Source organism: Ambystoma mexicanum, chromosome 1p, assembly GCF_040938575.1.
Source record: "Ambystoma mexicanum isolate Mex_15411 chromosome 1p, UKY_AmexF1_1, whole genome shotgun sequence".
Taxonomy (NCBI): domain Eukaryota; kingdom Metazoa; phylum Chordata; class Amphibia; order Caudata; family Ambystomatidae; genus Ambystoma; species Ambystoma mexicanum.
Window position 1 is genome coordinate 591,558,085 of NC_090921.1, and position 14,516 is coordinate 591,572,600.

Genomic DNA, 14,516 nt, shown 5'->3' on the forward strand with positions numbered 1-14,516 from the left:
GGTTTCACATTAAATTGGTTGCTTTCCAACAGGTGTTCATTTTCTATTTCCTGCAAATAGGCTCAAACACAAATGAAAATATCTACAGTCTCAATCCTCATAGGTCAGTTTACGGGGCCCCATGCATGTTGGTCTACCATACTTTCTTTGATATACTTTATCCCCCCCCACTTGCAAACCGTTTTCTCAACGATGCTTCTAACACACATCGGCCACCCCATCTAAATTGCTTCATTTTCAAAAGGGGGTTATGCACCGCTTGTATAGCCCATAATGTTTTAAATATGCATCGTTCCATCCCTATGCCAACCCGTTGCTGTGTTAGCGGCTGGTTCACTTGCATAATTTCTACAAGGTGTTTTGTCCTCAACATGTGACATATTTTACATAGCAAATTATTCATGAAAGATATTTCCAAACACTCATGAGCATTCTGTCGGGAGTCATCAATGTTATGTCCTGTGCACCATCTGTGAAAGTGTTGTTTTAAACACGTTTTCACCATTATGGTTGTAAAACCTTGTATGGACAGAATATCAATCCTGTTCACAGCAGATGTGGCCGTGTCATCTTTAACGCTGCCGGTCTCCATTTGGAAAACACGAGCCTTACACAGGCTATTATCGCGATCCCCAGGATTTCAATTTGGTTTGAGCAGCCAACACAATAAATATTGAGTTTCTGTTACAGCTTTGCTCTCCTCAACGCCGTCTGCTTTATTGGTTATAGGATGTAAACAAAACAGCGACACATGGTTTTAACTATAGTTAGTTCTTATGCCCTACAAAATACATACACTCACTTTAAAATATACCCACCAGATAACAGGCCGTCCAATGGCCAGTGTGCCTAGACCCCCATTTTTCCCCATGCTCCAGTGGGGCGAAGTCACTCCCCAGTGTCATGGCTGCCTGCAGAACCATAGATTCATATCCACTGTTTTCAGAACCCACATCGGCCGTGGGTGGTTGTCCCGATACCACACCCATTGGGTGCTCCAGAACCACGTAATCACCATTCCAGGTCACCATTTTCAGATTAGCATCTGTTATGGGGACATGCCCCTAGAGCGTCCTATAACCATAAAAGTGAACGGCGGTTTGCTGCCGACAGAGAATGTAGACATGTTCTCACAGTCACAGAGCTCATCGGCCCCGCATTCCGCCATCAAGCCCTGTGCATCTTCCAGCTCATAACGCCCATTAAATAATAAGGTGTATAACTATCCTTAGGACCCCAAGAATTCCAGGGGTTGTTTTCCCCTCATCGTAACTGTAGCTGTTCATAATCGTTGTTTCCTGGATAGTCCCAGGAAAGCTGAAAAAGCACTGTGTTTCCCAGGCCTAACACAAAGGCTATATATCTGGGTTGTAAGCCCCTCCCTCATGCCAGCATAGCCTTAGAGCTGCCTCTTTAGAGCAAAATGTATATCAAACATTCTTGGGATTCCTAAAATATATTAATAAATGTATTTAAAAATGATTTGGGGTCAATAAAATTGCTCTCAAAAACTTTGGGTACTTATCAATTTAATGTAAAATGTATATCCGCTTCCTATCACCCCGGGGTGGAACCCCTCTGTGATGTCATCACTGCATCACATTTTTTATATCCGTTTTATATCAAATGTTTATTAAGTTTACATCAAAGCATATCAAAAGGGGGCGGGACAAAAATCAGAAGCAGGGGGCGTGACCACCTGTCAATATTTTGACTTGTACAAAAGGGGACCCCTTCTATTACTACGCAACTGGTCCCCTCTAGACAGGAACTCTTTGACCTTGCATTGCCCTTTGCAAGTACAAGATACTATAGGGCAACCAGTTATTATTATGTACTCAAGGGAGAAGTAATCCAAAATGGGCATCTTTGTATATCCTACAGTACACACTTGTTCTTGAGTGGTATGACCTCTGATGTTGCTTCTCAGCCAGAAAAACCTTTTTCCCATGTTTACCTTACCATTTCTCATGGTCTAACCAGACATGATCCCTCAATAGGCCTCTGCAACATCACCCCTTCATGCTAGTAACATCTGGGGATTCTTGTTCATCTTGCTGTGAGGGTTATTGTGCGGGCCGGGGCCATTCCCATGTGGTACATCAAAGAATGACATGCTTACAATTGAAGGTAAGAATATCAAGTGCACAATATTGACTAAGTCTAGCCCCACAAGAGCTGTGCAAAGCACCACCATCCTACCCCACTCTATGGGTTTTCTGCAGCTCAACTTCCTTACCACACTGGTTGTGGATACATGACTTTGTTTTTTACTCATACCAGCACAAGGTTCTACCAGGCAGGTATGGGTATGTCAACTACAAAACAATCGATACTGGTCAGCTTTATATTGCTACTTACGTTCTTTGGCAGAGATGGTGGAACTGGTGCTCCAGCACCTAACGAAAAGAGAAGCACATGAAATCAGATGATTTGCAGAAACCCCCACCAAAATTTCCCAGTAAAACAGACCTACTTAGTGACATGTTTACAGTGATGTCGTGCCAGGTTTGTGTCCCTCAAGATGGGGGCCGCAATCTGTATAGGAACCTGTGAAATCTGTGATTGCTCAAGTGCATATTAAGCTATGTCTGATGAACTATCATTGCTCTCTGCAAATGTCTAGCTCTAATGGGCTGTGCAGGACAAGATGATCATCATTTTTAGCATTAGCATCAACCATTTTGCAGAAACAGTAATCCCTGGTGGTTACCATTAGCATCTCCTGGTCTACAGTCGCTGTCTTCTCACACGATTCATGAGCCCAAGCACATCCCACAACAATACTTGCAAATGCTGGCTTATCTTCAACATGTATGGTCATCAGAAATGCTCTTACATTTTTCAAAATAGATTTTTGTGAAAGGAAACACACTAGCATAGGTTAATTAAGTAATTATTTCTACATAAACTTTCAGTCTGCTTCAAGAACAGAAGTCCATTCTACACAATTCTCGTAGTACACATATTGAAGGTTGTGTTTCCCATCTAACGAATGCTGGAAATTGTTGGAAATTTGTCTATTCAACTGCTCAATGATGGCAATAGTGGTGAATGCTTAGTCCATGCACTTCCCAAAGCTTGCCAGCCATTTTACTCCTGTCTTTCTGACCATGATGAATCAGGACCAAAGGTCAAAAAATCAAATCACGTATACTGTCTCTTTCTAGCACCCTACTACAAGAGTACAAAGGGAAGTCAATATAAGGTCTACTGTCACTTCAGCATTTTCATCTCCAAGTAGTCCACTCACCCATGGGAAGGTTGGGGTTCGGGCAGCTCTCCTTCAGGCAATAAATCACTCCATCAGATTTCATTTTCAAATACTCAACTAGCTTTAAAAGAAGAGGACATTTAGAAATAAAGATAAGAAGGGGCAAGTCAATCCCAGACATATCATTACGCTGGCACTGTCAATGTGAAAACAAGCATTAGGGAATCCAATAGGTTTTGGCAATCATTTGTCATTTGCAACCTCTAATGACCTAAACATGCTATCAAATGCCTGGCATAGTAACCAAATGGTAAAGTGCTGTTTAACCCTGTATGTGCATCTAATGCCATCATAGGCCACGCGCAGCCTCAAATTCCCCAATAACTTGCTTTATACATTGTAAATGAAGTAAAGGATGTCCAGAGACACAGGTGCGTTTTCTGTAAGTATTTACTTTCATAAATGAAGGCCCTCCTGTCCAAGATGGATCTGTTTGCTGAAAAAGGATGCTTCGTTATATACACTGTTATTGATCCTTTGAAGGTTCTAGGTCTCCTAGGTAACCTAATAGCATGTTGATCTTACTTTGGCACATGAATGGCAACAACATAAACAAATACAAGTTTGAATGTGGCATTTGGCCATTTGGCCATTGCATGTTTATGAATGCAGTTAACTGTTAGCAAAACATGCTTGTTTACTATAGTTGCTCTCCAGTTTCTCTAGAGTTGCAGTTCTTATAACTGATGTTTATCTCCATATAAGGTAATCATAATATAACATGTGCTGCAAGAATAAATACAATAAAATAAACATAAGCACCATGAGTATCAGAACCTTTTAATAAGGTACATATATAACACACAACCCTTCCTATATACCTGTGAGATTGCAAAAGGTTGAATCTCACATCATGTTAGGCCTCACAGCAATGCTGCCTTTATTCCATGGGCTGCCATCACTCAGGATTACCTGAATGCTCCCCTAATTTTGCTCTCACCCTTAAGTACCCCACAAGTCATCGAACCCAGACCTGATCTCCATGTTCTACTCTTTTGTGGCTTCATTTTTGAGCCTTACACTTTCTCTTAATTCCTTATCATTTCATTCAATAAATCTCATCCTCCCCAACCATGGAGGACATACATGAGTAGCAGCTTTCCTTCTTCTTAGTACTTCAAAGGGGATCAAACCCTTTGTAGCTTGGGGTGTCAATCTATACGATAAAGCTAGATTTTCTATGTCATCTTCCCAATTGCTCCCCACATGAATGGACATGCGAATTCCTTGCATTAAGATTCTGTTGAACCTCTCAACTGTCCCATTAGAGGGATGGAACACTGAAATCTTGTGATGTCCAACACCCATATTGCCCAAAAATGTTTTCATTTATTTTGAGATGATCTGGACAAAATTCTCTGTTAATATTTTCATTGAAATACCTTCTCTCTCAAAAATGTCATCCATAAGTTTAACTACTGCCCTGGAGTCTGCCTCGAGAACAGACCTTACCTCTCCCCATTTGGAATATAAGTCCACTAAGACTATGACATACTTTTTCAGCCCATTCCTTGGATGCCAAAGAACCCAATATATCTAATGCAGTGCATTCTGATGGGAAATTGGGTAGTTCTATGAGTTTGAGAGGTCGGACATTGTTTTTAAGCACTTTGTCAGATGAAGAGCATATGGCTCAATTGTTTATCATCTCTTCTACCTCAGAGTCCAGGCCTGGACACCAGTAATCTGATAAAAGTATCCCTTTAGTTTTAAAGATACCCATGTGACTGGTGTGGGCTGACTCCAAATATTTTATTCCTCACCCCAATGCGAGGGATAATCTGTCCAGCCATCACCATATAAGAACCTTCTATTCCCAATTCACCTCTTACCTTGTGAAACACTCCTAAGCTCATTGTGGGTACCTATCTTGACCAATTGTTAAGTACAAAATTCCTGATTACTTAGTTCATGGTAATCCCTCTGGGAGTTATCCCATTCTTCCTGTGAGATGGATTCCCGCAGACCCAGATAATATCCAGCAGAGGTTCTTCCATGTCTTCATCACATTTGTCAACTGAATTTCTGGAGAGAGAATCTGCTACAACATTATCTTTTCCTGGAACATGTCTGATTTTGAAATCATGACCTTGTATAGATGTTACCCAATTGGTTATGCATCTGAAAACGTGATCCAACACTTTATCAGTAATAATGGAGAATGTTCTGACCCATAAGAAACCATAAGAAAGTTTTAAACATCTTAACTGCCCATGTTACTGACAATCTCTCTTTTTCAATGACTGAATACCTATGTTCAGCATCCTTTAGTGACCTAGAAGCGAAAGAAACTACCTTTTTCACACTGTTAATCTAATTGCATGAAGACTACACCTAATCCTGTGCCACTGGCATCAGTCATTATGAAAGTATGTTTGCATGTGTCAAAAGGTGAAAAGGTAAAAGAATTGGGGTATTAGCAATTGCACTCTTCCACTCCTCTAGATCATCAACAGCTTTTTCACTGTTCCCTAGCATTCTTCGGAAACACTACTATGCTATTGCTCTTCCGCCATAATTGACTGCCCAGCTGCTCTGCGGAGTGCTTTTCGTAATTGCCTGAACGTGCCTTAACAATCAGCACGCTAACCTGTGACATTGTATGTATCACCATACTCCGCTGCAAGTTCCCTTTTGTCTTGCCATGCGGCCTCGCACCCGCACATTAACTGTATGTTCCACAAACTGTTGTCTTTGCAAATATAACTCTACCTGACCATTCGCTTAATGCTGTCTCACATTGCTCTGCTTTATGTTCTGCCTTTGTCCCGCACTCCCGTGCGAACGTCATACCGCTACCAGACTTCTACTCTCATTTGCCACATGCCATTCCCTTCTGGCTACCTATATTTGCTGCCCAATGTCTTAACATGCGGCCACTTCCTACCACTATGTACACATCTCGTGTCCTATACTGCACCTCGAGCCTCACAAGCTTGTGATTGCCCGGCTTCTCCTACTATCCCCATGAGACTGGTACCCCTTAAAGCCTGTGGAGTTCTCTATACCTTAATGCTTAGCTACTGTTTACTGTAATCTGTGCCCTGCCTTACCTCATTAATGGTCTTAATATACTGCTTTAGACACTATGGTTTGCTTGTATACATTTGCTGTTGCTAAACATTCTGCACTGTGTCTGCTCCTCGTATTAACCAATCTGATGGTGGCTTTCTGCCACCTCAGGAGCGTCACACTAGCAGACTCCCCACATATTAGACCTTCCACACATTCCTTTCTACCCTTTACACAACCCAGATTCGACATGCCCCCCAGCCCACCTGGTCAAAGTTACAGTCCACCTTGCACAACTCCATACAGCAACACCATTTCCCTAAACTGGGTCCCCCCACACATGCCACCAACCCCTATCTCAACTCGCTCACCCACTGGATTGAACACTTTGCCATGAAACCTACTCCTAACAAACCCTGCCCTACCTCATTAAGGAACCACAGACTAGGTTCCAGACTCATCCATGCCTCCTACCATCGCGCCACTGCTACCAGACACCTTAACAGGCATACACCTACCACAAGAGTTCACGCACCCCATCCGTTCCACTGGCTATGAACACCAGCATGACACAAGCCTACCCCATACACCTTTGACCTCAATCAAAGGGGCCTTGATCAATGCCAGGTCACTTACAGCACATGCACTTGACATAGCTGACCTTATCCTTACACATGATCTTGACTTTATCACCATCACAGAAACTTGGCTACATTCCGCCTCAGGACCGCTCCTCTCGCTAGCTATCCCGACAAGATACTCTATCATTAGAAACGACCGCAACACCAATCAAACTAAAGGAGGTGGTACCGCATTCATTCACAAAAGTACTATCAATCTCCGCATTTCTAACACACAGCAAATCTCATCAGCAGAAATTCTCTCAGTCAAATTAACAGTCATACCTAGCCAGACTATCACACTCCATCGAATATACAGGCATCCGAGATCTATCTCCACATTTGCCGACGACTTATCTCACACGCTGGCCTCTAACATGAACTCTAAATCACAAATCATGATACTTGGTGACCTCAATCTGGGTTTACAAGACCCTAATGATTCCGCAGCACACGACATCAACAACTTGCTCACCAGCATAGGCTTCACGCAATATATTAATGAGCCAACACACTCCAAGGGTAGAATCCTTGACTGGATTTCTGGACTAAATTGTGAAATACATGTTGATTCCAACTAACCGTGCGCCTGGTCAGACCACCATCTAATCACATTTAACATCTCAGCCAACATCACCCGTACCAAACCCGACATTGTACCTGCCATCTCTACCAGAAACAAGCGAGACATAACATGAGAAAAACTGCTCCCTCTTATCCTCCCCATCCTCAATGAACACGCCTCTACCTGCACTGACCCTACTGTCATGGTAGATTTGTATAACCACACTCTACAGAAAGCGCTAGACCAAATCGCACCCTCTAAACTAAGGAAACCTAAACCGCGTGCCCACCTCAACTCCTGGTTCACACCTCAGCTGAGAGTCCTCCACAAAGACAAACGCAATCGAGAAGCGCGCTGGAAAAGCAACCCTACTGAAATGAAGAAAGCGAGTTTAGCACTAGCCACCTTGAACTATAAAAAAGCTATAATTCAGGCGAAAAAAGATACTTATAATAAACGCATTGAACAAGCTAAATCCAATACCAAAGAGCTTTTCCTAATACTAAAAGAACTTGAATCCCCGGTCGCCCCTCCCGACACCTGTGTCAAAGACAGTTCCTGGTGTGTCAATATACAAAAGGCACTCCTTGTTAAAATAGCCACTCTCCAAACCAAAATCAACAACAAAAAAATCAGCCTATTAATCGATTCACAAAATATTCCTCACCAGCCCAAAACCAACTGCAACTTCCACGCATGGAAACCTTTCAACTTCGTACCCCTTACCATTGCTGAAGTCAAAAATATAATCAACAACCTTAAACCGTCAAATTGCTAAGGGGACTCATGTCCTGCCACTATCATTAAGGAGGTTGCCCATTACCTAGCGCCTTTCATCACTGCATTCATAAACTCCTCCTTCAGTTCTGGGACTGTCCCAGATAACCTTAAGGACACCTGGGTCATCCTTGGAGGCTAACATACCTACTAACTACAGGTCTATCACCCCAGTGCCATTCCTGCTAAAGATTCTTGACCGAGCGGCCTGCCTACAGATCCAAGACTACTTAGAAACCAACAAACGATTGGGATTTAGACAATCTGGGTTCCGCCCACATCATGGAACCGAAACTGCCTTGATAGATCTTAAAACACAGATTGAGGATCTTAAAGACAGGGGTAAACTAGTCCTCCTCCTCCTACTTGACCTCCCTGCGGCGTTTGACCTAGTCAATCACCAAATTCTCTGCAGACACCTTAAATCCACAGCCCATTTCTCAGACAGAGCCACAGACTGGATTAGTTCATTTCTGGACAACAGGTCCATGAGGGTCTTCTTCCCGTCTGCATCTGCTGAACCGGCACTCGTCACATGCGGAGTACCCCAAGGATCGGGCGTTTCTCCGACACTTTACAATGTGTTTAAGAAGCCACTTTTCGATATTTTGGATTCTCTGGGTGTCATCTACACCAATTACGCGGATGACACCCAGATACTCATACCCATCACCGGCGATCAGGCAGCTGACACCCTTGCCGTTAACTCCATCTACAAAGACATCCAGGCTTGGATGGCCAATCATGAACTCTGTCTGAATGACGAAAAGACAGGGATTCTCATTTTAGGCACCCATCAAAGACTAAACAAACTTGACTCGGCGTTTAACTCTTTTGTCATTGATGGCAACATCATTAAAGTTACAAAGGACACCAAAACCCTAGGCATTTACATCGATTCCACCCTTTGCTTCTCTAGGCAAACCAAGGGGTTATTGTTCTCAGCAGCTTACACATGCAAGCTTATCACATCCTGCCACCCCTTCCTATCCCCAGCCAACTGTACTACATTAGCTAGAACCCTAAAATCGACTATTGTTACACACTCTATCTCAGCACTAACCAAGGGAACCTCAACAAACTTCAGATTGTCCAGAACAATGATATCAGAGCTGCTCTAAACATCCCCAGAAACCACCACACCTCCGACACTAGAAACAGCCTCTGCTGGCTATCAGTCCCACAGCGAGTATCCCTAAAAACCCTCGCTCTTACGCACAAATGCATTGTGAACCAAGCACCTAGTTATCTTGCCAATAGATTCACTATCCATACTGCTAACAGACCACTCAGATGTGCCCATTCCAACTGCCTATCCATACCCCATTTCAACCTGTCTAGATCAGGGGAACCAGCTTCCCTGCTATGGCAGCCAAACTTTGGAATTCAATACCAAACCCCCTTAGAGCTGAACCTTCCTTCCATGCGTTCAAAAGGCAAACCAAATCCTGGTTGTCGGCCCCAACCACCCTCTTATTTAGACGGAAAACTCCACCCAATCGTCTTGACCAACTATCATGGCCTGTTGCACACTTGTAAATTCTGACGTGTATTATTCCTAATTGTACATCCTTGTTTATTTGTCCTCCTTCTGTTTAATCTGCAAATCCCGCATGTACATTAACCGTAATTGCTTATTTTATTATGTATGCATATATTTCTTTAAATGTGTAAATACCTCCATGTCAAGTAACAGTCTCTGATGACTATGTATGTATCTCAAATAATGCGCCCGGATGCCATTGTGCCATGTGCGCTTTATGAATAAATAAAATACAAAATACAAATACAAATGTCACTAAATTCTGTGTCACATTCCTTTGTCCATTCAAATGTTTTCCCTTTTTTACAAAAATGTATTATGTTTATGCATTTGTCAGAAAAGTTCCTCACAAATCTTGAGTAGTATTCAACCACTCCTAGAAATTACATAACCTCAAGTTTATCTTTGGGTGGTGAGGTCTGAAGTATGGCAGAAACCAATCCTCCCTGGGAGATATCCCCTCACCTGATAAACAACGACCCAATCTGTGAAGCTCTAAAACAACATTTTGACTTTTGTAAAGTTAATCCTGCCAAACTAAGTTTTTCCAATACCAACTTCAATTTTGCTGTATGATCCTTGTCAGAGGAACCTATTACTACCATGTCTTCCTGGTTATAGAAGACTCGAGAGACCACAACCTCCTTCATCAGTCTCTGAAAAAATACAGCAGCAGATATTAATCCCAAAGGCATCCTTTTAAATCTAAAGGTGCCATCCTGAGTGCTGAAAGTGGTGAGGACCCTGGAATCAAGATGTAGTCTGATCTGGTGGTATGCTGATGCTAGATCAAGGGTGCTGAACACTTAAGCACCAGCCATGAAACTGACCATCTCCCCAATATTAGGAAGGGGAAAGCGATTAACAACACATTTGTTTTAGGCCCTTAAATCTACACAGAGGTGGGCACTTCCATTAGATTTCCTAAATACAACCACTGGGGAACACCATTCAGAAGCCACTACAGGTGGCTTTTAAACTTCATCAATCAACCTATTGTATTCCTTGCTGACATCTTCTCTAAGGGCAGGAGGAACAAACCATAATTTGGCAGCTACGGCCTGGACCCGTTGTTTAATTTAATTTTGTGGCGCCTCTCTTTTAAGCAGCCTAACTTCTCCCTAAATACATCAGGAATTTTGTTTGCAGGAGCTGAAGTGATGCTTGTTATACCGCCAGGAACCATGGGGTTGATTGTCAAGCCCATGTCATGCTGCTGATACCAGCCTAAAAGGCATGCGCCTTTGTCAGAAACATACATTTTGTCTTTGGTCAATTTAATTTTGCAATCCAGTGTTGCCAGAAAACACCCCAGAACGGTTATTCTTGAGATCCCGTAGGCACTAGTCTTGACATGGATGGCTTAAGACTAACATTGGAGAATTTGGACTGCCTCATATCCCTTTTAATGATGGTGCAGTCCAACCCTGAATCAATAAGCATTTTTACAGGAACACCATTAATAGGTACTATTGAGTGGGGCTTCTCAACACATTTTCTAGAGCAATCCAGCTCACATTCAGATCAACTGATACTAGAGGCTTCATCTTCAGAAATGGGTTCCTGTAGATATTCATTCTCAGTATCCTCATAAATCTCCTTCAAAACCTTATGGGACATATTTTGACAGCACTTGGTGAAATGACCCTTCTTTCCACATTTCCCACACTGAGCTTTGAGTGCCAGACAGGTTGGATTGTAATCTAAGTGCGAGTAACTCCCGCATCTGAAACATTTCTGGGACGTGGAATGGCTAAAGGTTTGTTGCTGGCCATCTTTTGATCACCCTTTTCCTCCAGTTCATACCTTTTTACTCAGGGTTTCTTTCTCACACTTCTTAGTTTTTTGAGTGGATACCACATTAGCAGTGTCTTTGGGGTCTTTCGAGTCCAATTCCTTGACACATGCTAGCATATGTTCTATCCTTTTTGCAATTTCTAACACATCATCTAAGCTAGGGTCACCCCTGGCCCAGATCTCCTATCTCATCTTAATTTCTTGTGTTGCCAAGCTCTAAGCGCTGTATAAGGAATTCATGGTGACAACAGTAAAGACAGACACAAGTGATCACAGTTCAAGGGTGTTTATTAAACTGTGTAGAAAGGTTGGAAAAACGCCTCATCTAAACCTAAATCTAAGATGGGAGCAAGCTACGACCATCAAATAAGAATAAGGCCTAGGGGTGTTGCGTCAAATAAAAGGCCCTATACTAAGAAAAACCTATTGCCAATCCTTATGTTAAATGCAAAAAAAAGAGTGTTGGATAATGTTCACAAGAAAAGAAGTGCACACAAATAATAAGTCAGGATGTGGTAGCCAGGGGTCTCCCTTCCCCATGTTTTGAGCACGGGACAAGGTGGGATTGCGGAGCACAGCACACGCTCAAGCTTTCCCAGCATGAGACAAAAGTTCCACTCTCAGCTATAAGGGCATTCAGTGGTTAAGTCTCTTTTCTACAAAACGTCTCTTGCCTCCAAGGATCTGATGTGTCCAAAATAATAAACAAAATCTTTCACAAATCTTAATGTCATTTTGAACAGTTGACTGTGGACATCCCTCTGCCGGGTTCACTCTTGTCAACACACTGTTCATTGAGACTTTTGTCTTGTCAATTCCATAGCAAACACACAATTCCTTCTACTTTCTTATGATGCAGGATTCACTTCCCTTAGCTTTACAATCACTTGCCTGTCAAAGAATTTCGACTGTATAGAGGATTTTACTAGACCTCTGTATGACTACTTTGACCCCTATCTCGCACCTTTCCCAAGGCCTTCCGGAACCAGTAGCTTTAACAATAGGGTAATCACCCAGCGTTTCCCCAAGTGAGCACCCATGAGGTTCCTGACTCCTCTGTAGCTGGTTTTCCCCTCTCATATTAACAGTTTGTTGTACTTTCTTCAATTAGCCATCTCCTACTTTTGTTCATCACAGTTTGGTTTCTTATCGGCTCTCTCCTCAACTCACCATCTGTGATGAACTGCTTAGCTTTTCTTGTCTCCGGAGTCAAGAACAGTACCACAGTGGTGAGTGTCTCTCCTCGGCTTGGTTATGTAGCATTTACATCTGCTGCAACACACATTGGCTATTGTTCGCGGTCTCACAATTCCTTCCACAGAGGTTGCGCGGGCCTGTGCTGTAAATGGCAAGGTCGTGTCCCTCCTTATCACCCTTTTCGTTGTGGCCACCTTTTTCCTCCTTTGTACTGCCATTCTGGGTTAGCTCTCTCGTCGTGCAGTCTGCCTTGCTTGTATTTCACTCTCATGCTCCACCTTTTATCCCTGTGGAGTAGATAAAGGGCTGTCAGGTGTGTGTGTGTGATTCTGGTCAATTGCCTGACTTTGCCTGACCCTTGTGTTGGGACATGTCAGGCTGTGGACTTTGTCCGTCTCCTTTAGTGGTGTGCGAAAGTGTTCATGTCGGAAAAGGGGGGAGGGGAGTAGAGTGTTTGAGTATCCTATGTGGTAGGATGGGGAAAAGGTGTTATAAGAAGTGGGATACCACATCTCACCCTTCGGTGTCCCACTTCCACTCCAGAGGACCCCCCATCCAGGTGATCGTCCCTCACTGGTCCACTCCCAAGAACTGGATACAATAGTGATGGCCGTGTCCTGGCCATCTGGATACCAGATCCCTGGGGACTAGTAAGGGAGACACGTTCAGGTTTCTCACAGCCATAATGAAGGCTTCAATTGACTCATCCTTTGCATGTTCCCTTGTACTGAAGTGGTAGCGCTGCAAAATAATGCTGACCTTTTTTCATAATGTTTATCTATTTTTTTTAAGATGACATCCTATTCAATAGTTAAATCTATGCCTTCACCAACTGCCTGGAGAGTCGTAGCCAAGTCACAAAGACTTTTTAAAATTATCCTTCCCTCACAGCCTAAACAGTGCATTAAGAGAACTCTTTGCCTCTCCATATTAAAATTTGTGCCGTGGATGGCAGTTACATAAATGATACAATCATCCTTCCATGCCTCCCATGGAACCAATGGCTCACCAGGTGTTCGGAGAAAATGGAGAGGTAAGTTGGCCATGTTGTTATAATATTTATGTGGAATTAACAGCCCAGAAAACCAGGTAACTGTTGTTCAGAGTAGTGTATCAGTGGCACAAAGGGCTATATTGGAACCACATAAAATAAAATCACAGCAGGCTACCCTGGGTATGCAGAATGGAACTATGGCATGTGTAGTAAAACCAATACAGAGTATTGTGAGACACCTGAGGGCATCCTCACATCTACTCCCATTGGATCCTCTTCTAAAGTGGCCAGGGAAAGGCCATTGCTTTTGGATCCTGACCCTGGGGGTGGAGATGCGAGGGAGGATCACCTGGGTGGGGTTCCTTGGGGATTGGAGAGAGAATGTCCTTGGGTAAGATGCGGTATTCCCAATTGCCATTCTATCATGACCCCTCATTCCCATCTACATTAATGGGATATTGCTACCCTTTTTCCTCTGGCCGGGAATACACTAAAAGACATCTTAAATATGGGAACACTAGAAGGAGGGTGAAGAAGAGGAGGTCCACAGGTGAGACAGGGTATCTCACTTCACTATATGAGAACCATCCTCACCTTTCCCCTTCCTTTAGGGGCTATTTCAAACCATCTCCCCTGATTTCCCCTCATTCAACACACTATATTACTGCGGCGAGGAAGAGATGACTAGGAGTAGTGAACACTAGTAAGTCATTGCCCCACTCTAGTAGTGAGATGAG

The 14,516-nt window shown here is 43.1% G+C and overlaps 1 protein-coding gene across 1 annotated transcript in view; it reads right to left on the reverse strand.

Annotated features, from left to right (window-relative positions):
* The window catches only part of ZAP70 (zeta chain of T cell receptor associated protein kinase 70), a 589,046-nt gene that overhangs the window by 183,175 nt on the left and 391,355 nt on the right, over positions 1 to 14,516 (reverse strand). The window contains exons 5-6 of the mRNA XM_069649541.1: positions 3,254 to 3,335; positions 2,362 to 2,399 (exon numbers count right to left, since the gene is read on the reverse strand). Of these exons, the coding sequence (XP_069505642.1) occupies positions 2,362 to 2,399; positions 3,254 to 3,335 (120 nt within the window). The remainder of the gene's footprint in view (positions 1 to 2,361; positions 2,400 to 3,253; positions 3,336 to 14,516) is intronic.